This window comes from Mirounga angustirostris, unplaced genomic scaffold (assembly GCF_029215605.1).
Source record: "Mirounga angustirostris isolate CCGP_5_RB_7025 unplaced genomic scaffold, mMirAng1.0.hap1 SCAF_3, whole genome shotgun sequence".
Lineage (NCBI taxonomy): Eukaryota > Metazoa > Chordata > Mammalia > Carnivora > Phocidae > Mirounga > Mirounga angustirostris.
This window is the reverse complement of record NW_026991711.1, coordinates 74457189-74481099: the sequence shown is the minus strand read 5'-3', so window position 1 is coordinate 74481099 and position 23911 is coordinate 74457189. Positions and strand designations below refer to the sequence as shown.

General features: G+C 39.3%; 1 protein-coding gene across 1 annotated transcript in view; it reads right to left on the bottom strand.

Moving 5' to 3' along the window:
* The window catches only part of LOC135363787 (phospholipid-transporting ATPase IB-like), a 204783-nt gene that overhangs the window by 12760 nt on the left and 168112 nt on the right, over nt 1–23911 (bottom strand). The window contains exon 33 of the mRNA XM_064585806.1: nt 16045–16133. Coding sequence (XP_064441876.1) covers nt 16045–16133 — 89 coding nt within the window. The remainder of the gene's footprint in view (nt 1–16044; nt 16134–23911) is intronic.

The window sequence follows — 23911 nt, the reverse complement described above, 5'->3', positions numbered from 1 at the left end:
CCCTTACCTATAGGCCATATGATGGGATGCAGTGCAGCAGGCCCAGTCTCCGTGTGAAACCAGACTCTATTTTCCTAGTAGCTATGAAGCATTACCAGAGGGGATACTGTACAGAGCTGGGTAGTGCCCATTAGTAGCCATCCACCCCAAACACAGACTTCCATGCAAGTCTGTAGATCTGAGTGTCTAAGCCACAGAGGGCCCTGACCCTGAAAGAGTCAATCTGCATGAGTGCAGCTAGACAGTTAAAGATTCATAGGACTGACATGATTCTCTATGACTTTTTCTACGATGGTCACTGTTCCACAATCTTGATTCTTAAATATTCAGCTGTGTGCTACCTCCAATCCTCACTTTAGTCAGAGAGATCTAGGACTAACTGTGCCATTTATAGCAGTTATAATGGCAGAGGGGATGTGTCAGAGCTTCATATATCAGGTGTGCATATTTGACTTGAAACATGCAAAACAACCCAGACAGATGCTCTCCATTTCTGTGGCAACTTATTTTCATTGGGGTCTCTATCACTATCTATATTCAGACACTCATCATTCATCCACTCATGTATTCCTTAAATTTTTTTGAGACACAATTAGGTGTCAAAGACACAGACATTATCTCTACTTTCATAAAACTTCCAACATATATAGAGAGACAGACAACAGACAAGTAAATGAATGAGCCATGTGAGAAGGAAATAGGTATGAAGGAAGGGTCCCTACATGGCACCGTTACAGTATGAGGCAGAGGTAGGAGCTTGTTAAGGGTCTTAGTGAAAGCTCCTCTAGGAAAGTGGAGTTTGAGCTGGGGTAAAGGAGAAGGAAGTAAGTAAAGGGAGGTGTTGGAGAACATTCTGGACAGAAGAAAGCCCCTATGGGAGAGCCCTATAGTGAGGGGAGGCATAGTGAGCATGGTCTGAGAGAGGTGAGGGAGATGGACTGGAGCATACCATCGATGGCCTTGGTAGGGATTTGTCAGGTGCTAAGAAGTGGCACAGACGACAGCTCATGGACTTATGGTTAATCATGACTGCTTTTACCCCCAGGTAAGTACAATAAAAAAGTGCAAAAGAGTTTAAGATGATAGTAAGACTTGGTTTATAAATTTTAGGCTGGCTGAGACAGAAAATTATGAGAAGAAAGAAGATTGGGTGATTGGCAGAAATTATTAGAGAAGTCAGTAGTCAAATTTTAGAACAAAAAAAGTACAAAAAAATGTGATACCACACACTTCAAAATTGCATTATAAAAGAATTAATAAGCCTAAATTCTAACATGCACCTGAAGAAAAACACATTTATCTAAGTGGTATGCTTCAATTTAGGAATTTTCTAAATTGCTCCCTAAAAACAGGAAGCTATCAGGGAGGAGTTAAGATGGTGGAGTAGTAGGAGGACCTTATGTTTGCCTTGTCCCTTGAATACAGCTAGATAATTATCAAATCATTCTGAACACCCAGAAAGTCGATCTGCACAACTAGAGGGAGAAAAGTGGCCACATTGTGGAAGGTAGGAGGTGTGGTGATGTGACTTGGGGGAGAAAAGAATCATAGGTGCTGTAGAGGGGAGGGAGCCCTATCACAGAGAGAGAGCAGTGCACCGGGGATTACACAAGAAAAACACTTCCCCAAAACCATTGATGGGGAAAATTGGGCTAATTATCACAAGTTTTTATAAGCAGTAGAGCTGAAAATCTGAAGTTTTAGAAGTCTGTGCCATCGCCAGGTTTGAGCCTGGTGGGCATAGCAGTGTTATTGTGGAGAAGGAGGGCAGAGGCCCAGGAGCATATATTGTGCTCTGAGGATCCCCTGGATCATGCTGGGAGAGACAGTTCCCCTTCTTGGAGTGCATTTGGGAGAGGTAACACTGCTTCTCAGGGACAAAAGAGCCAGCAGGCATCATTGAGCTGTCCTATTCATTAGCATATGAGTAGAGACACCTGCTGAGGGCAGCTAACTGGATGCTGGCTTTTTGCTATGCTTCATCATAAAACCCAAGCCCCTACTTGGTAGTGGGGCTGCTTTACCAGCACCAACCACAGCCTGGCAAGAGCCTCCCCCAGAGGATCAGTGAGGTCCACACTGTGCCTGGTCCCCAAAATTTGGAGTTTTGAAACCCATTTGCATGCCTGAGATAAAACACAGGAGCACTGCAACACCAGGCAGGCAGATGGCTTGGACACAGATGAGGTGAAGGCAGGGATCAGCCAGCAACCCCACCCCCACACCCCCACCCCCATGCACCAGGTCAACTGATCAGAGAATGCTGCAAAGCTTTAACTCTAGGGGAAATAAAGCCAAGCACAGGCTTTCCTAACACACAAAGAAAGAGACATAGACAAAAATGCCAAGATGGAGGAATTAATCCCAAAAGAAAGAACAAGAAGAAGTTACAGACAGGGAGCTAATCAAAATAGATATAAGTAATATGCCTGAACCAGAATTTAAAACAACAATCATAAGGATACTAGCTGGGCTTGAGAGAAGCATAGAAGAAACCAGAGAGATCCTTACTGCAGAGGTAAAACACCTAAAAACTAATCAGGCCGAAATGAAAAATGCTATAACCAAGATGCAAAACCAACTAGATGTAATGATGACAAGAAGCAGAGGATAGAATAAGTGATAGAGAAGATAAAATTATGGAAGATAATGAAGCTGAAAAGAAGATGGAAAGAAAAATATTTGATCATGAATGTAGACTTAAGGAAGTCAGTGACTCCATAGTGTGTAATAATAATCATGCCATAGGAGTCTCAGAAGAAGAGAGTGAAAAGGGGCAGAAGGTTTATTTGAGTAAATTATAGCTAAAAACTTCCCTAATCTGGGGAAAGAAGCAGACATCCAAGCCGAGGAGAGACAGAAAATTCCCATCAAAATCAACAAAAGCCAGCCAACACCAAGACATATCATAGTAAAATTTGCAAAACACAGAGATAAGGAAAGAATCCTGAAAGCAGCAAGGGAAAAGAGATCTCTAAACTACAAGGGAAGACAAATCAGGTTAACAGCAGATCTCTCCATAGAAATCTGGCAGGCCAGAAGAGAGTGACATGATCTATTCAATGTGCTGAAGGGGAAAAATATGCAGCCAAGAATACTTCATCCAGCAAGGCTGTCATTCACAATAGAAGGAGAGAGTTTCCTGGACAAACAAAAACTAAGAGTTTGTGACCACTAAACCAGCCCTGCAAGAAATATTAAAGGGGACTCTTTGAGTGGGAAAGAAAGACCAAAAGCAACAAAGACTAGAAAGGAACAGAGAAAATCTCCAGAAACAATTACTTTATAGGTAATATAATGGCACTAAATTCCTATCTATCAATAATTACTCTAAATGTAAATGGACTAAATGCTCCAATCAAAAGACATAAGGTCATCATGTCAAAAGAAATAAAAAAAACCAAGACCCCTCTATATGCTGCCAGCAAGAGAATCATTTTATTTTACTTTTTAAAAGATTCTATTTATTTATTTGAGAGTGCAGAGTGAGTGAGAGAGAGCATGAGCTGGGGGGTGGGGGAGGGAGAAAGAGAGGGGGAGAAGCAGGCTCCCACTGAGCAGGGAGCCCAACACAGGGCTTGATCCCAGGACCCTGGGATCATGACCCAAGCCGAAGGCAGACATTTAACCAACTGAGCCACCCAGGAGGCCCAAAAGAATCATTTTAGACCTAGAGACACCTCCAGATAGAAAGTGAGGGGATGGAGAAACATCTATCATGTTAATGGATATCAAAAGAAAGCCAATGTAGCCATACTTATATCAAGCAAACTAGATTTTAAACCAAAGACTGTAATAAGAGATGAAGAAGGGCACTATATCATAATAAATCATAATAAAGGGGTGTATCCAAAAAGAAGATCTAACAATTGTAAATATCTATGCCCCCAACTTGGGAACATCCAAATATAAAATCAATAACAAACATAAAGAAACTCATTGATAATAATACAGTAATAGTAGGGGACTTTAACACCCCACTTACAGCAATGGACAGATCATCTAAGCAGAAAATCAAGAAGGAAACAATGGCTTTGAATGACACACTAGACCAGATGGACTTAAAAGATATGTTCAGAACATTTTATCCCAAAGCAGCCAAATACACATTCTTTTTGAGTGCACATGGAATATTCCCCAGAATAGATCACATACTGGGTCACAAATCAGGCCTCAACAAGTACAAAAAGATTGAGATCATACCATGTATATTTTCACACCACAACACTATGAAACTTGAAGTCAACCACAAGAAAAAAATTAGAAAGACCACTAATACATGGAGATTAAAGAACATCCTACTAAATAATGAATGGGTTAACTAAGACAGTAAAGAAGAAATAAAAAAAAAATACATGGAGGCAAATGAAAATGAAAACATAGTCCAGCACCTTTGGGATGCAGCAAAGGTGACCATAAGAGGGAAGTACTTAGCAATACAGGCCTACCACAAGAAGCAAGAAAAATCTCAAATATACAACCTAACCTTACACCTAAAGGAACTAGAAAAGGAACAGCAAATAAAGCCTAAAGCCAACAAAAGAAGGAAAATAATAAATATTAGAGCCGAAATAAATGATAATAGAAACAAAACAAAACAACAACAACAACAACAACAAAAAAAAAAAAACAGGAAAACAGATCAATGAATCTAAGAGCTGGTTCTTTGAAAGAATTAATAAAATTGATAAACTCCTACCCAGACTTATCAAAAAGAGAAGAGAAAGGACCCAAATAAATAAAATCACAAATGAAAGAGGAGAGATCACAACCAACACCAGAGAAATACAAACAATTATAAAAGAATATTATGAATAATTATATGCCAACAAATTAGGCAATCTGGAAGAAATAGATAAATTCCTAGAAACATATAAACTACCAAAACAGAAACAGGAGGAAATAGAAAATTTGAAGAGACCTATAACCAGCAAAGAAATTGAATCAGTAATCAAAAATCTCCCAACAAACAAGAGTCCAGGGCCAGATGGCTTTCCAGGGGAATTCTTCCAGACATCTAAAGAAGAGTTAATACCTATTCTTCTGAAACTGTTCCAAAAAATAGAAATGGAAGGAAAATTTCCAAACTCATTTTATGAGACGAGTGTTACCTTGATTTAAAAACCAGATAAAGACTCCACTAAAAAGGAGAATTACAGGCCAATATCCCTAATGAACATGGATACAATAATTCTCAACAAGATACTAGCACATTGAATTCAACAGTGTATTAAAGGAATTATTTGCCAGAATCAAGTGGGATTTATTCCTGGGCTTCAGGGCTGGTTCAATATTCACAAATCAATCAATATGATACACCACATTAATAAAAGAAAGGATAAGGATTATATGATCCTCTCAAAAGATTCAGAAAAAGCATTTGACAAAATACAGCAGCCATTCTTGATAAAAACCCTCAACAAAGTAGGGATAGATGGAACATACTTTAACATCATAAAGGCCATGTATGAAAGAACCACAGCAGATATCATCCTCAATGGGGAAAAACTGAGAGCTTTTCCTCAACAGTCAGGAACAAGACATGGATGTCCACTCTCACCATTGTTATTTAACCTAGTACTGGGAGTCCTAGCCTCAGCAATCATATAACAGAAATAAATAAAAGGCATTAAAATTGGCAAGGAAGAAGTCAAACGTTCACTATTTGCAAACAACGTTATACTCTATGTGGAAAACCTGAAAGACTCCACCGACAAATTGCTGGAACTGATACATGAATTCAGGAAAGTCATAGAATATAAAATCAATGTACAGAAATCTGTTGCATTTCTATACACCAATAACGAAACAGCAGAAAGAGAAATCAAGGAATCGATCCCATTTACAATTGCACCAAAAACCATAAGATACCCAGGATAAAGCTAACCAAAGTGGTAAAAAGATCTGTACTCTGAAAACTATAGAACACTTATGAAAGAACTTGAAAATGACACAAAGAAACGGAAAAAACATTCTATGCTCATGGATTGGAAAACAAATATTGTTCAAATGTCTATACTACAAAGCAATTTACACATTAAATGGAATCCCTATCAAAATATCACCATTTTTTCACAGGTCTAGAACAAACAATCTTAAAATTTGTATACTACTGGAAAAGACCCCACACAGCCAAAGTAATGTTGAATTATTTATCTGAGGTGGCATTTTTGAATGAACTGCTATATACTCACAGCACAACCAAGTTCATTTGTTAAAGTTGCTGTAAAATGCTACCTCGAAAGCCACTGGGCTTTTAGGGGCAGTTCTTTCAACTCTATTTTGTTTTTAGCCTCAATGTATGTTTCCTTTACTAATCTACTTCCTGCTTATAAAATATTCTGATCCAGAATGATTTAAAAATCTTGGTACAATCCCAGGAAGATACTTAAGTGAAAATTAAGTAAAAATGTGAAATAATTCAGTGAAATATGTCAGAGAAAGACAATCAAATGGTTTCACTCATATGTGGAATATAAGGATTAGTGCAGAGGATAATAGGGGAAGGGAGGGAAAACTGAATGGGAAGTCATCAGAGAGAAAAACCATGAGACTCTTAACTATAGGAAACAAACTGAGGGTTGCTGGAGGGGAGGTGGTTGGGGGATGGGATAACTGGGTGATGAGTATTAAGTAGGGCATGTGATGTAATGAGCGCTGGGTGTTATACGCAACTAATGAATCATTGAACACTACATCAAAAACTAAAGATGTACTATATGTTGTCTAATTGAACTTAATAAAAAATATGAAATAATTCAAATGTACATGTGACTTGGATTTTAAAAGACTGTACATACTACTGAAATACTTCTTTTGAGCTACATAGCACTTACACTAAAGTATAAATTTCAAAGATTTCACAGTCCCCCTTGACATAGATATTTCACACCTCTATTTACCATATTATAAAACAAAACAAAAACAAAAAAAGTGGTGTACTAAATTATCTTTACTCACAGGAAAAAGGCCTCAAGTAATTACAAAGACAATGAAAAATTCAAGATTACTATTACTTGCCTTGAAAATGCAGTTGGGAACTTGCAGACAACCTTGGCTATACTGTTACATAGAAGATGCTAACATACTGATAGGATGATTCTAACATAGGCCACTCAATGCCCAGTGCACCCTTATCTCTTTTTGGAAATCTGGACTCTACACCTAGATGAAGATAACTGAGGAATCAACTCACAGAAGCCACAGATTTTTTTTTTTTATTATGTCAATCACCATACATTACATCGTTAGTTTTGATGTAGTGTTCCATGATTCCTCCATTCAATACATGCCCTATTTAATACTCATCACAAGGCTAACCAATTCCCCCACCCCCCTCCCCTCTAGAACCCTCAGTTTGTTTCTCAGAGTCCATAGTCTCTCATGGTTCATCTCCCCTCCCCCCCGATTTCCCCCCCTTGATTTTTCCCTTCCTACTATCTTCTTTTTTTAACATATAATGTATGATTTGTTTCAGAGGTACAGGTCTGTGATTCAACAGTCTTACACAATTCACAGCGCTCACCATAGCACATACCCTCCCCAATGTCTATCACCCAGCCACCCCATCCCTCCCACCCCCACCACTCCAGCAATCCTCAGTTTGTTTCCTGAGATTAAGAATTCCTCATATCAGTGAGGTCATATGATACATGTCTTTCTCTGATTGACTTATTTTGCTCAGCATAATACCCTCCAGTTCCATCCACGTTGTTGCAAATGGCAAGATTTCATTCCTTTTGATGGCTGCATAATATTCCATTGTATATATATATATATATATATATATATATATATATATATATATATATATATATATATATATATATACCACATCTTCTTTATCCATTCATCTGTCGATGGACATCTTGGATCTTTCCACAGTTTGGCTATTCTGGACTTTGCTGCTATAAACATCGGGGTGCATGTACCCCTCTGGATCCCTACGTTTGTATCTTTGGGGTAAATACCCAGCAGTGCAATTGCTGGGTCATAGGGTAGCTCTATTTTCAACTTTTTGAGGAACTGTTTTCCAGAGAGGCTGCACCAGCTTGTATTCCCACCAAGTGTAGGAGGGTTCCCCTTTCTCCGCATCCCCACCAAAATCTGTTGTTTCCTGACTTGTTAATTTTAGCCATTCGGACTGGTGTGAAGTGGTATCTCATTGAGGTTTTGATTTGGATTTTCCTGCTGCCGAGCGATGTTGAGCACTTTTTTATGTGTCTGTTGGCCATTTGGATGTCTTCTTTGGAAAAATATCTGTTCATGTCTTCTGCCCATTTCTTGATTGGATCATTTGTTCTTTGGGTGTTGAGTTTGGTAAGTTCTTCATAGATTTTGGATACTAGCCCTTTATCTGACATGTCATTTGAAAATATCTTCTCCCATTCTGTTGGTTGTCTTTTGGTTTTGTTGACTGTTTATTTTGCTGTGCAAAAGCTTTTTATCCTGATGAAATCCCAATAGTTCATTTTTGCCCTTGCTTCCCTTGCCTTTGGCGATGTTTCTAGGAAGAAACTGCAGCAGCTGAGGTCGGAGAAGTTACTATCTGTGTTCTCCTTTAGGGTTTTGATGGACTCCTGTCTCACATTGAGGTCTTTCAACCATTTGGAGTCTATTTTTGTGTGTGGTGTAAGGAAACGGTCCAGTTTCATTCTTCTGCATGTGGCTGTCCAATTTTCCCAACACCATTTGTTGAAGAGACTCTTTTTTCCACTGGACATTCTTTCCTGCTTTGTCAAAGATTAGTTGACCATAGAGTTGAGGGTCCATTTCTGGGCTCTCTACTCAGTTCCACTGATCTATGTGTCTGTTTTTGTGCCAGTACATACTGTCTTGATGATGACAGCTTTGTAATAGAGCCTGACGTCCGGAATTGTGATGCCACCAGCTTTGCTTTTCTTTTTCTACATTCCTCTGGCTATTCAGGGTCTTTTCTGGTTCCATACAAATTTTAGGGTTATTTGTTCCATTTCTTTGAAAAAAGTGGATGGTATTTTGATGGGGATTGCATTGAATGTGTAGATTGCTCTAGGTAGCATTGACATCTTCACAATATTTGTTCTTCCAATCCATGAGCATGAAACGTTTTTCCATTTCTTTGTGTCTTCCTCAATTTCTTTCATGAGTATTTTATAGTTTTCTGAGTACAGATCCTTTGTCTCTTTGGTTAGATTTATTCCTAGGTATCTTATGGTTTGGGGTGCAATTGTAAAAGGGATTGACTCCTTAATTTCTCTTTCTTCTGTCTTGTTGTTGGTATATAGGAATGCCACTGATTTCTATGCATTGATTTTATATCCTGCCCCTTTACTGAATTCCTGTATGAGTTCTAGCAGTTTTGGGGTGGAGTCTTTGGGGTTTTCCACATAAAGTATCATATCATCTGCAAAGAGTGAGAGTTTGACTTCTTCTTTGCTGATTTGGATGCCTTTTATTTCTTTTTGTTGTCTGATTGCTGTGGCTAGGACTTCTAATACTATGTTGAATAGCAGTGGTGATAGTGGACATCCCTGCTGTGTTCCTGACCTTGGGGGGAAAGCTCTCAGTTTTTCCGCATTGAGAATGATATTTGCTGTGTGTTTTTCATAGATGGCTTTTATGATATTGAGGTATGTACCCTCTATCCCTATACTCTGAAGAGTTTTGATCAAGAAAGGATGCTGTACTTTGTCAAATGCTTTTTCTGTATCTATTGAGAGGATCATGTGGTTCTTGTTCTTTCTTTTATTAATGGATTGTATCACATTGATTGATTTGCAGATGTTGAACCAAACTTGCAGCCCAGGGATAAATCCCACCTGGTCAATCCTTTGAATGTACTGTTGGATCCTATTGGCTAGTATTTTGGTGAGAATTTTTGCATCCATGTTCATCAAGGATATTGGTCTGTAATTCTCCTTTTTGATGGGGTCTTTGTCTGGTTTTGGGATTAAGGTAATGGTGGCTTCATAAGAAGAGTTTGGAAGTTTTCCTTCCATTTCTAGTTTTTGGAACAGTTTTAGAAGAATAGGTATTAATTCTTCTTTAAATGTTTGGTAGAATTCCCCTGGGAAGCCATCTGGCCCTGGGCTTTTGTTTTTTGGGAGATTTTTGATGACTGCTTCAATATCCTTAGTGGTTATAGGTCTGTTCAGGTTTTCTATTTCTTCCTGGTTCAGTTTTGGTAGTTGATACATCTCTAGGGATGCATCCATTTCTTCCAGATTATCTAATTTGCTGGCATAGAATTGCTCATAATATGTTCTTATAATTGTTTGTATTTCTTTGGTTTTGGTTGTGATCTCTCCTCTTTCATTCATGATTTTATTTATTTGGGTCATTTCTCTTTTCTTTTGGATAAGTCTGGGCAGGGGTTTATCAATCTTATTAATTCTTTCAAAGAACCAGCTCCTAGTTTCATTCATCTGTTCTACTGGTCTTTCGGTTTCTATTTCATTGATTTCTGCTCTGATCTTTATGATTTCTCTTCTCCTGCTGGGTTTAGGCTTTACTTGCTGTTCTTTCTCCAGCTCCTTTAGGTGTAGGGTTAGGTTGTGTACTTGAGACCTTTCTTGTTTCTTGAGAAAGGCTTGTATTGCTATATACTTTCCTCTTAGGACTGCCTTTGCTGCATGCCAAAGATTTTGAGCAGTTGTGTTTTCATTTTCATTGGTTTCCATGAATTTTTTTTAAATTCTTCTTTAATTTCCTGGTTGACCCATTCATTTAGTAGGATGCTCTTTAGCCTCCATGTATTTGAATTCTTTCCGACTTTCCTCTTGTGACTGAGTTTTAGTTTCAAAGCATTGTGGTCTGAAAATATGCAAGGAATGATCCCAATCTTTTGGTACCGGTTGAGACCTGATTTGTGACCCAGTATGTGGTCTATTCTGGAGAAAGTTCCATGTGCGCTCGAGTATTGTTGTTTTAGGGTGGAATGTTCTGTAAATAGCTATGAGGTCCATCTGGTCCAATGTATCATTCAAAGCTCTTGTTTCCTTGTTGATTTTCTGCTTAGATGATCTGTCCATTGCTGAGAGTGGAGTATTGAGGTCTCCTACAATTAACATATTGTTATCAATATGACTCTTTATTTTGATTAACAGTTGGCTTACGTAGATGGCTGCTCCCATGTTGGGGGCATAGATATTTACAATTGTTAGATCTTCTTGTTGGATAGACCCTTTAAGAATGATATAGTGTCGTTCTGTGTCTCTAATTACAGACTCTAGTTTAAAATCTAATTTGTCTGATATAAGAATTGCTACCCCAGCTTTCTTTTGAGGTCCGCTGGCATGGAAGATGGATCTCCATCCCTTCACTTTCAGTCTGGATGTATCTTTAGGTTCAAGATGAGTCTCTTGTAGACAGCATATGGATGGGTCCTGTCTTTTTATCCAATCTGCAACCCTGTGCCATTTTATGGGAGCATTTAGGCCATTCACATTGAGAGTGATTATTGAAAGATATGAATTAATTGTCATCATGTTGCCTGTGAAGACGTTGTTTTTATAGATTGTCCCTGTAAATTTCTGTTGTATATCACTCTTGGAGGTCTTTCTCCTTTTATAGAACCCCCCTTAATATTTCTTGCAGGGCCGGCTTAGTGGTCACCTGTTCTTTCAGTTTCTGCCGGTCGTGGAAGCTCTGCATCTCTCCATCCATTCTAAATGAAAGCTTTGCCGGATAAAGTATTCTTGGCTGCATTTTCTTCTCATTTAGTACCCTGAATATGTCTTGCCAGGCCTTTCTGGCTTGCCAGGTCTCTGTGGATAGGTCTGACATTATTCTGATGTTCCTCCCTCTGTACGTAAGGAATCTCTTCCCCCTAACTGCCCTTAAGATGGTTTCCTTGGTTCTAAGATTTGCAAGTTTTACTATTACATGCCGGGGTGTTGACCTGTTTTCCTTGATCTTGGGAGGGGTCCTCTCTGCCTCTAGGACACGAATGTTTGTTTCATTCCCCAGATTAGGGAAGTTCTCAGCTACGATTTGCTCAAATACATCTTCTAGTCGTCTCTCTCTCTCCACTCCCTCCAGGATTCCAATTATTCTGACATTGGAACGCTTCATGGTGTCACTTATTTCTCTGATTCTATTTTCATGGATTCTGAGTTGTTTTGCCCTGGTCTCCTCTTTTCCCTTTTTATCTATTATATTGTCTTCCAGGTCACTTATTCGCTCTTCTGCCTCACTTACCCTAGCTGTTAGATTATCTAGATTGGATTGGATCTCATGGATAGCATTTTTAAGTTCTCCCAATTCAGCTTTCATTTCTGCCCTTAGAGACTCTATGTTGCCATTAATTGATTTCTCCATTCTAGCCATTGTCTTCACAATTGCTAGCCTGAATTCCATCTCCGACATCTTGGTTATATCTGCATCCATTTGTAAATCTGCAGCATAAGTCATAATCTCTGAGTCTTTTCTATTTTGGGGGCTCCTCCTCCTAGTCATTCTGTTGATGGGTGTTTGAGGGAATGTATAGAGTCCAAATTATTGACCAGAACCCAAGCAAGATGCATCTGTTTTCTTGGGACCTTAGGGTTGCTGGCCTCTTGTTTTCCCAGCCTCTCTCCTGTGGGAGGGGCCTGCCGTGCTGTTACTCAGGCAACCCCATTTGGGCGGAGTTGCCCTGCCCCCCTCTGGTGGGGGATGGGCTCAGCGGGAATCAGTTTTTGGGGTTTTGTTCTCTGGCGGCTTTCTGCGTCTCTTCCGCGAGTCAGAGCGGAAGAGACGGTTTCCAGCCCTCTGCCTCAGAGCAGAGAGATCACAGTCTGTTCTTCAGTGAGCTCTCCAGGCCACACCATCTCTGTTCCTGTCCATGCTGCTATAAACTGTAGCATCCTGGGTTGTGCGCCCCTCCACAGCACCCCTAGTCCTGCCTCCAGGTTGGGCCATCTCTGCCCTTTGTGCTTCTAAAACCGCCAGCTGCTCTCAGTTTGCACATGCACGACCCCGCCGCTCCAGGATTCCACCCCAGGGGTTGCAGTTCGCAGGCATGGTCCCGCAGCTCTGGGTTTCCACCCTGGGGGCTGCCCTAAAGTCCTTTCCCCGCTGCTACCAGTCTGCGAGTCTGTTCCTGGTCCCCAGTGCGTGAGGCTGTCACTCACTGGAGGTGTAGGATCTCCGTGGCCAGGCACCCTCCCACTGCTGTTTATCCTCCAATATCTGCCTGCGGAATCACGGCTCCCTGCTTCATATCTCGAAACCAACTGCCTGCAATATTCTGTTTGTAGAGATCTAGATCTTCTTACATCTCAGGCTGGTTTCATGGGTGCTCAGAGTGGTCTGGTAGATATCCAGCTCAATTCTGGGGACCAGTTTAAATAGGGTCCCCTACTCCTCCACCATCTTTACCCCCTCCTGTTCCCATATCCCAAAATTTTAAAGAGAGAACAACTTATATATATACCGAAAATAAGGTTAACTATGATGAAGGGCTAGAATATGTCCCTAAAAATGAAAAATAAAAAAGATTTTTTAAAAAGGGATTGATAAGATGTTGGTAGAAAAGGGGAAAAAGAAAAATTAAAAAAAAAAATTTAAAAATTAACTTTGAAAGACTAAATCATGAGAAAAAAGCCATAAATTCTATATGCAGTATTCCCCTAGCGCTGGAGTTCTGCCGTTCTCATTGATCGGTAAACTTGGTCTTGGCTGGCTGTTCTTGCTGATCTTCTGGGGGAGGAGCCTGTTGCCGTGGTTTCCAAATGTCTTTGCCGGAGGTGGAATTGCCCCACCCTTGCCGGTCTGGGCTAAGTAATCTACTCGAGTTTGCTCTCGGGAGCTTTTGTTCCCTGCAAGCTTTCCGTACAGCTTTGGAGGCCAAGAGTGAAAATGGCGGCCTCCCAATCTCCACCCCGGAGGAGCCAGAGGAGCTGAGAACTCAGGGCCCCACTCCTCAGTGAGCCCCCAGAGAAAAGCAGTCAGTCACTCCCGTCTCCCTGGTCTCTGGCCGCACTCCATGCTCACCCGGCCTGTGACCGAGCGTTTCTATCTCTGGTACATGACCCCGTGTGGAGTCTCCAAACCCAGCAGATCCGTGCAGTGCACTCCCATGCCGCTCCTCCTGGGGGAGGAAGGGGAGTGTCCCCAGATCTGCCACTTGTTGGGTCCCTGCTGGAGGAGCAGTGGCCCGACTGTGCTGCAGATCACGGTTTATGGCAACCCCAAGCTGAGAGCCTGTGCCTTGGCTCCATCTCTGCAGCCGGCTTTCCCGCTCCAGTATCTGGGAGCTCTGCTGCACTCAGGCACCCCTGGTCTTTCTGTGACCCCGAGGGTCCTGAGACTACACTGTCCCGGGGAGGGTTCCACCCCCCACTTAGCCACTGGAGCAATGTCCCTCAGCAGAACCAACTTCTAAAAGTTCTGATTTTGTGCTCCGCTGCTCTATCACTTGCTGGTAGCAGCTGACGGAGGCCCCCACCCCCGCTATCTTCCCAAATATCGCCTCAGATTCACTTCTCCGCACGTCCTACCTTCCAGAAAGTGGTCGCTTTTCTGTTCAGAGAGTTGTTGCCATTCTTTTCTTCAATCTCCTGTTGAGTTCGTAAGTGTTCAGAATGGTTTGATCCCTATCTAGCTGAATTCCTGGGACCAGAAAAAATTTAGGTCTCCTACTCCTCTACCATCTTGTTCCTCCCCCACAGATTTTATTTTTATTTATTTATTTTTATTATCTTCAGTTAGTGGTGGCTATAATAACATCATTAGTTTTTGATGTAGTGCTCAATGATTCATTAGTTGCTTATAACACCCAGTGCTCATCACCACAAGTGCCCTCCTTAATACTCATAACCAGGCGATCCCATCCCTTCACCCCCCTTCCCCTCTAAAATCCTCAGTTTGTTTCCCTAGAGTCCAGAGTCTCTCATAGTTTGTTTCCCTCTCTGATTTCCCCCTTCAGTTTCCCCTCCCTTCCCCTATGGTCTTCTGTGCTATTCCTTATGTTCCACATATGAGTGAGATCATAGGTTTTAAAAGATCCAAGTTAAGACCTTCTTTCAATACCATGGATCACTTTCCAAAAATTTTCAGGGATATTAGTGTTAAATTTTAGCCATCTCACAGTTACACATTATCAAGCAAAAATTTGGTATCCTTACATAACTATGGAATTTACTAGGCAAAGTTTCCTGGAAAACAGTAGTGGCAGATGCATCTCAGCCCTCACTTCCAGAGGAATCCATTTAAATGCATGTAGGTGGTACCCAATTTCTAAACAAATTATATTCCAAATACTCATTTGTACATCTCTTTGGATCTAAGGGCACATTTTCTCAAATAATTGTGTTTGCCCTGATACATAGAAGGATTGGGGAAGAATTGGACATTAAAAAGCAAAATTAATATTATCCCTTCTAGAATATTCCTTTCTCTGTTTCTTAGTTTGAAATTTGTAATGTTTCAGATCTCTGTTTATGTTGCAGATTATGTACAATGATCATATGTAAGTTATTTCTGATTTAAAATCTTGTAATTTCATGGATTTTTTGTCCCACATTAGGGATTTCAGGGATTTCTAGCACCTTAGTTTAAAGCTTTTTTCCCTGTTGGATAAAAAAAAAAAAAGTGGGAGGATTCTGTAATCTAATAGTTACGTATTCTGGGAGAACTATATTTGACAGATTCTTATTCCAAATGTTTTTAAAAAGTGAAGAATGTCTTTCTAATGTGAATATCTCCCTATTTCTTATTAGCTTTTAATCTGTGACCCTCTGATATCAGGTTTTGGTTCCTCTAAAGTGGATAGAAGTTATATAAGTCCCACTTCTAAAGAGTAAATCGATGACCGTTCAGAAAAAAAATCACAAACTAGGTAATATCACTACAAATTCTACCTCTTGTGAATTTTGATTCCATCTTTTTTTCTCCCCCTGAATCGATTGCTGGTAAATCAGTGGCAAAGGCACAGGGCATTTACTTCCTCTAAAAGTTCCATGACTTTTAATATTCATAAAATGGCAGATTTTTAAATTTAACTTGAAAACCATATAATTGGAAAAGGACAATTAACTATGACAACGTATCTTTTGGTTACTACTTCATTTTTCAACTTACGATTTCCATATTAAATTTAGAATCAGGCACACAGTGGGGACTATGAAAAAACCCAGCCAGAAGTGTGGACAAGCCAGGACCATATTGACCTGCAAATAAACACAAATAAAGAATATTTAAATAGGAATCTTTTAGTTTGTCAGTATTGGGTAGAAAGTGCAACTTTCAGTTTCCCTTCTCCTCCACAAAAACCTGGAGATGCATGTATGGATGCAGTCATAAGAGTCTAGAACTACTAAATCAATGTGAGTAAATAAAGCCTAACTATAGTATTAGCTAGCTTAATTTAATAGTATATTCTATAAACAACCAACTAAAAAAATATTTTGATCAAATAAGTCGTATCTCAGGAATGCAAGAGTATTACCTAGCAATATTACCTAGCAATACAACTTTGTTTAACTTCCAGACATTGTGTGTAAGGCAATTATGCCATTATAGTCCCCTGAAAAAATTCACTCTTCTCTCTGCCTGACAAATTGGTAACTGACAAATCACTTTAATTCAATAAGGACTGTACTGACTTGAGACCGGGTAAGGCTCTGTATTGTTTATATATTTTTAATTTTCTGTATATTCTAATATTTCAACATCTTAAAAAACCTTTCTATCTGGAGACTGCCCCTCCCAGGGCTAGTCTGTTCTTAGAGATAGTAAGATCTCAACTGGGAGGATGCTTTTGATCTGCAAACTCAAGGGCTAAATCCACAGCCCTATCTCCTCTAACTGACCCATACACCCCAGGAGGCAATATTCCTCTGTTGTAATCATCCCAGAACCAGGGACCAGGCAACTAGAAACCACCTCTAGCCCAAAGCCTGCAAAAATCAAACTATCACTCAAACTAGCCATTCCTGGGTTGTTTACCCTGCTCTGCCTTGTTTTCTTATGGAAACCCCAAAAAAGGCAAGGCCTAAGTGCTCCCCAACTCCTGTGTTCTGCCTTCTGACCACCCTGGTATCTTTTCCTTGTGGTCCTATGTGGCATTCTGTGCTTTATCTTTAGGAACTGTGAGAATAATAAATTTTGTTAAAATGGCAATAGTAAGTCCTTACCTATCTGTAATTACTTCAAATGTAAATGGATTAAATTCTCCAATCAAAAGACACAGAGTGAATGGATAAAAAAATAAGATCCAGGTGTGCCTGGGTGGCTCAGTCAGTTAAGCATCTGCCTCCAGCTCAAGTCATGATCCAGGGTCCTGGGATCAAGCCCTGCATTGGGCTCCCTGCTCAGTGGGGAATCTGTTTCTCCCTCTGCCCCTCCGCCCCCCCAGCTTATGCATGCTCTCTCTCTCTCTCTAAAATAAATAAAATCTAAAAACAAAAATAGATCTAACAGTATGCTGCGCTAAGAGACTCACTTCAGCTTTAAGGACACATAGGCACAAAGTAAAGGTATTGAAAAATATATTACAAGTAAATGGTAACCAAAAGAGAGCAGGAGTGGCTATACTTATATTAGATAAAATGACATTCAGGCCAAATTGGTCATAAGAGACAAAGAAGGTCACTGTATAGTATGAGAGTCAATTCATTAAGAGGATATAAGAAATGTAAATTTATTTGCACCCAACATTGGTGCACCTAAATATTTAAACCAGGTACTAACAAAACTGAAGGGGCAAAGTCAGAGCAATATAATAATAGTAGGAATTCAATACTTCACTTTCAACAATGGATAGATCATTTGGATGGAAAAATCAATAAGGAAACAGCTTACCTGTATAACACAATAGACAAAATGGACCTTATAGACACATACAGAACATTTGATCCAACAGCACAAGAATACACATTCCTCTCCAGTGCACATGGAATACTATACAGGATAGATCACATCTTGGGCCACAAAGCAAAAAGACAACATACTGAATGGGAGATATTTGCAAATCATATATCCAATCAGAAATTAAAATCCAAAATATATAAAGAACTTACAGAAGTCAACACCAAAAAAAAAGAAAGAAAGAAAGAAAGAAATATTTCAACTAAAAATTGGCAGAGGATCCAAATAGATATTTTTCTAAGGAAGATTTGCAGATAGTCAATAGACACATGAAAGGATGCCCAACATCCCTAATCGTCAGAGAAATGCAAGTCAAAACCACACCTCATACCTGTCAGAATGGCTAGAATTAAAACAAAAAATAACAAATGTTGGTGAGGATGTGGAGAAAAGGAGTCCTCATGCACTGTCAGGAATGTAAATTGGTGCAAGCCACTGTGGAAAACACTATGGAGGTCCTTCAAAAATTAAAAATAAACACTATATGATCCAGTAATTCCACTAATGGAATGAATAAGTCATGGTATTAAAGGTATAGCACAGTGAATATAGTCAAGGGTACCATAATAGCATTGTATGGTGATGGATGGTAGTTACACTTGGAAGTGAGCATAGCATAACATATAGAGTTGTTGAATCACTATGTTATATACTTGAAATTAATATAACACTGTAGATTAATTATACCTTAATTAAAAAACAAAGTTCAACAAAAATAGTTGAGACACAGAAAAGGAAATTGGAAAGTATCTTTAGACAAACAAAAACGAGAACACAACGTACCAAAAACTGGGGTATGATAAAAGCAATTTTAAGAACAAGTTTATAGCAATAAGTGTTTATATCAAGAAAAAAAAGATCTTAATCTAACTTAACAACTTAATGAACTAGAAAAACAAGAACAACTAAGCCCACAGCCAAAAAGAAGGAAATAATAAAGATCAGAGCAGAAATAAATGTAACAGTATTCTAGGATGATGGCAGAATAAGCAGCAATGGGGATCTGTCTTCCCCCTAGACAACAAAACTGCACTCATAGAATGTGTCTGTTCTTGAACTCTGAAATCGGTTGAAGGCTTGCATATTCCAGGGGGTGACTTGAATGGTAAATTGTGTTTAGCTTTGGTCAATTTCAGCTCTTAGCACTACCCAGTAGTAGCAGCTACCCATCATACACTCCCAGTCACATATTTCTGGAGCATCTTGCATACAGGTTAGGGGATGCTGGCTGGGGGAAAGAAACCTGTTATCCAAATATTGGAGGTCTTTGATCACTGACTGCTGCTTCTGATCACAGAGGTGCAAAGGGGCAGACAGCAAGTGTTGTTGTACATCCTTGCATTGTTCCAAGCCCCTCCCCTCTGGCTGAAGTGACTTCAGAGGGCCTTAAAACACCAGAACTCTTTTTCCACTCCATTTTTTTTCATTTTTCCCCTTTTAGGAGCCAGACATATTTAAAACTAGGGCATTCAAAAATAGCTACATATACAAGTAAAATTAAAAAGTGACCACTTGTGCCCAGGAAGAAGTCTAGAAAAGACCTAAGAGGACAGTAAATGTATGCCTCAAGTTGATCCTCAGCACAGAGGCAGCCTACAATAAACAAATAAAAATAACAAAAACCAGCAAAACTTGGGGAGAAGGGAAAATTTTATTTCCAGAGTTACCACATTATTAGATTTAAATTTCCAGTGTTCAACAAAAAATTCATAAGACATACAAAGAAATAGGAAAGTGTGGCCCATTCAAAGGAAAAAATAACCTTTAAAAATAAATAAATAAATAAGTCAATTTTAGTTTATTTTTGTGTGTGGTGTAAAAAGTGGTCCAATTTCATTCTTTTGCATGTAGCCATCCAATTTTCCCAACAACATTTGTTGAAGTGAGTGTCTTTTTTCCCGTTGCATATTCTTGCCTCCTTTGTTGAAGATTAATTGACCATGTAATCATGAGTTTATTTCTGGGTTCTCTATTCTGCTCCATTGATATATGTGTCTATTTTTGTGCCAGTACCATGCTGCTTTGATTACTATAGATTTGCAGTATCTTGAAAACTGGGATTGTGATACTTCTGGGTTTGTTCTTCTTTTTCTTGAGAGAGAGAGGGAGAGAGAGCTGGGCGTGGGGTGGGGGAGGGAGATGGAATGAGAGAATCTTAAGCAGGTTCCACGACCAAGCGTGGAGCCTGACGTGGGGCTCAATTTCACAACTGTGAGATCATGACCTGAGCAGAAATCAAGAGTCAGACGCTTAACGAACTGAGCCACCCAGGTAGCCCTGTTCTTCTTTTTCAATATTGCTTTCGCTATTCAGAGTATTTTCTGGTTCCATACAAATTTTAGGATTATTTGTTCTAGTTCTGTGAAAAATACTGTTGGTATTTGTTAGGGATTGCATTAAATGTGCTGATTTGGGTAATACATTTTAACAGTATTTGTGATCCCAATCCATGAGCATGGAATATCTTCCCATTTGTTTGTCATCCTCAATTTCTTTCATCAATGTTATATAGTTTTCAGAGTACAGACCTGTCACTCCTTGGTTAAGTTTATTCCTAGGTATTATATTATTTTTGGTGCAATTGTAAATGGATTGTTTTCTTAATTTCTCTTTCTGCTACTTCATTATTAGCATATAGAAATGCAACTGATTTCTGTATATTAATTTTGTATCCTGTGACCTTACTGAATTCATTTATCTGTTCTAGTAGTTTTTTTGGTGGAGGCCTCAGGGTTTTCTATATATAGTATCATGTCATTTGCAAATAGTGTCAGATTTACTTCTTCCTTACCAATTTGTGTGTCTTTTATTTCTTTTTCTTGTCTGATTGCTGTGGCTAGGGCTTCCAGTACTATGTTGAATAGAAGTGGTGAGAGTGGATATGCTTGTCTTGTTCCTGATCTTAGGGAAAAAGCTCTGTTTTTCACTAAAATTCTCAATTTTAATGCAGAACTTATGACAATATAAATATTCTCTCCTAAAATGGGAACAAAATGAGCTTATCACCATTCCCTTACTACAGTACTTATTTCACCACATTTATGAATTAGGGCTCATTTAAATATTATTTAAAGAAGCTAATCAAGACATAATTGGCTTACAATATACTGAACATATTTAAAGTGAACAATTTGACGTTTGACATACATTATGCTAATAAGATCATTACCACAATCAAGAATATATCTAGCACCCTAGGAGTCTCCTTATCCTGCAATGTGAACACTCCTTCCTGCCCTTCCCTGCCACATCCCACCCACCACCCTGTCTCCAGCTAACCATTGATCTGCTTTTTGCCACTATAAATTTGTTGGGAATTTTTTTTTTTAAGATTATTTATTTATTTATTTGAAAGATAGAGCATGAGATGGAGGAGGGCCAGAGGGAGAAGCAGGCTCCCTGCCGAGTAGGGAGCCCGATGCAGGACTCGATCCCGGGACTCCAGGATCATGACCTGAACCGAAGGCAGTCGCTTAACCAACTGAGCCACCCAGGTGCCCCTTTGTTGGGAATTTTTATAAACAGATCCATACAGTTTGCAAACTTTTTGGCCTGGTTTATTTCTCTTAACATAATTATTTTGAGAGCCATCCATGTTGTTGTATGGGTCAATAGTTTTTTGTTTCCTTTTTATTGCTGAATAATAGTCTATTGTATGGTGATTTGTCTTTTCATTCACCTGTCAGTGCACTTTTGGGTTGTTTCTAGTTTTGGCCATTGCAAACAAAGTTGCTATGAATATTCATGCTCAAGTCTTTGTGTGCACATAGGCTTTCACAGGGAGTGGAATGACAGGGTCTTATGTATATGTACATTACACCTTTATGAAACTGCCAAACTGCTTTCCAAAGCAGTTGTACCATTTTACATTCTTATGAGCAGCATATGAGAGTTGCAATTGCTCCACATCGTCAGCAACACTTGGTGTTGACATTTTTATAATTTTAGCCATGCTAATAGTTGTGTGTTGCTATCTCATTTTGGTTTTAATTTGTATTTACCTCATAACTAATGATGTTGAGCATCTTTTCATTGGCTTTGTTATTCACATATATTCTTTGGTGAAGTATCTATTTGAATATTTTGCCCATTGTATAATTTGGTCATTTTATCTTTATTATTTACTTTCTTCTTCTCAGCTGGGTTTCATTTGTCTTTTTTCTAGCTTCTTAATGTGGAAGCTAGAGCTGTTTATTTGAAAACATTCTTTTTTATAGCTACAGTGCTAAAAATTTCCCTCTAAGTACTACATCAACTGCCTCTTATAAATTTTGACACATCATGTTTTCATTTTCATTTAGTTCATAATGTCCAATTTCCTCTTTGACACATAAATGAAGTATGTCAATTGCCCTTAACTCCTGGACTGACTTTTAAATTTTTTAAAGGATTTTATTTATTTGAAAGAGAGAGAGAGCACAGAAGCAGGGGGAGCAACAGGCAGAGGAAGAGGGAGAAGCAGGCTCCCTGCTGAGCAGGGAGCCCAACATGGGGCTCGATCCCAGGACCCTGGGATCATAACCTGAGCTGAAGGTAGATGCTTAACCAACTGAACCACCCAGCCACCCCTGGACTGACTTTTAAGCAGTGCATGTGTATGTCGAGACTTTCAGAGACTTAGCAGAAAACAGCAGGTTGAAAAACCAAGCAAGACTTGGTGCCCACCAATGTTGGGGAGATAGAGATTGTAGTTTAAGTCTTGCCAAGTGGAAATGCCCTTGGTAAACATCCAGAGTCTTCTTGAGATCCCAGAAAAGCCATGCCCTAGAAGTAAATGCCTCAAATTAGAAGAGAGTACTACAGCCTGGGAATAAGGCCGTGATAGTTAAGGGCAAAACCAAGCTTCAAACTACCCTTGGCCCTATCAAAATCTTTCCCTGGTTCTGTGCCTATGCCTCTCACTTCTCTGTGGCTACGTCTTCTTGAGGGTTTTATCCCTCAAGTACAGGTGTTTCAGCAGCCTGGGAGTCTGAATTCTACCTCCTCCTCCTAGTAAGATCACTGCATTAACTTTGGGCTCCTTTTCTTCTACTGCAAGCTGAGAAATACTCATAGGGAAGATGCCAAGATAAGGAAGGGAAAGGCTTCCCTTCATTCAAGAATCACGTCCTCAAGTATTACCTCTGTTGGTTTCTAGCCAATGTCTTCAAATACTTCTTATTTGAAGAAATATTCTAGTTTTTAGAGTTGTTTTTGTCAGGCTTTTCCAATATTGGACACTTAGTCGTGGCTGAAACAGGAAATCCTTAAAATTCTTATTTCCTGAGAATTGGGCTGACACAGGCCAGGGGTACAAGGATCATCTCTTATTTCCACGGAGAAAGACAGTATGACAGCTAGGTAGACAGACAGGGATTGAACTGGGCAACTCTGGACCTATGTTTCTCTATTTAGTAACTGACTGACTTGGACCAGGGCTATTTCTAGTCCTACAATCATGTGATTCTGTGAATCATTTTGTAAGCATCATAGGCCTAATCCTCCATTATAAGTATAGACAAAGTAGAATTTAGAAATATGTAACTAATTGTAAAATTCTAAAAACTATATCACCCCTGAGGTTTAACATAAGCAAAATAACAGTTTCATGAAACTTTAAAATATTTAGAAGCTGGAGCTTCTGGAGCTCCAAGGAATGTCAATTCTGGTTTAAAATTTCAAATAAAAATGTTTTCTTGGGTGCCTGGGTGGCTCAGTCAGTTAAGCATCTGCCTTTGGCTCAGGTTATCACAGGGTCCTGGGATTGAGTCCTGCATCGGGCTCCCTGCTCAGTAGGGGGCCTGCTACTCTCTCTCCCTCTGCCTGCCGCTCTGCCTACTTGTGCTCTCTATCTCTCTGGCAACAAATAAATAAAATCTTAAAAAAAATGTTTTCTTATTTGTCATGCGTCCTTTCCAAGTACCAAATAGCACATAGCACATTACATAAAAAATATAATTACAATATTAGCTATTTTGGATGATCCTGAATTGATTATAGCTTTTATCAGTTATGCACAAAAGATAAAAAGTTTGGAAACCATGGTAAACATATATAGTTTGAGGTAATGAGATTTTAGATAAAATAATACTTAAAACAT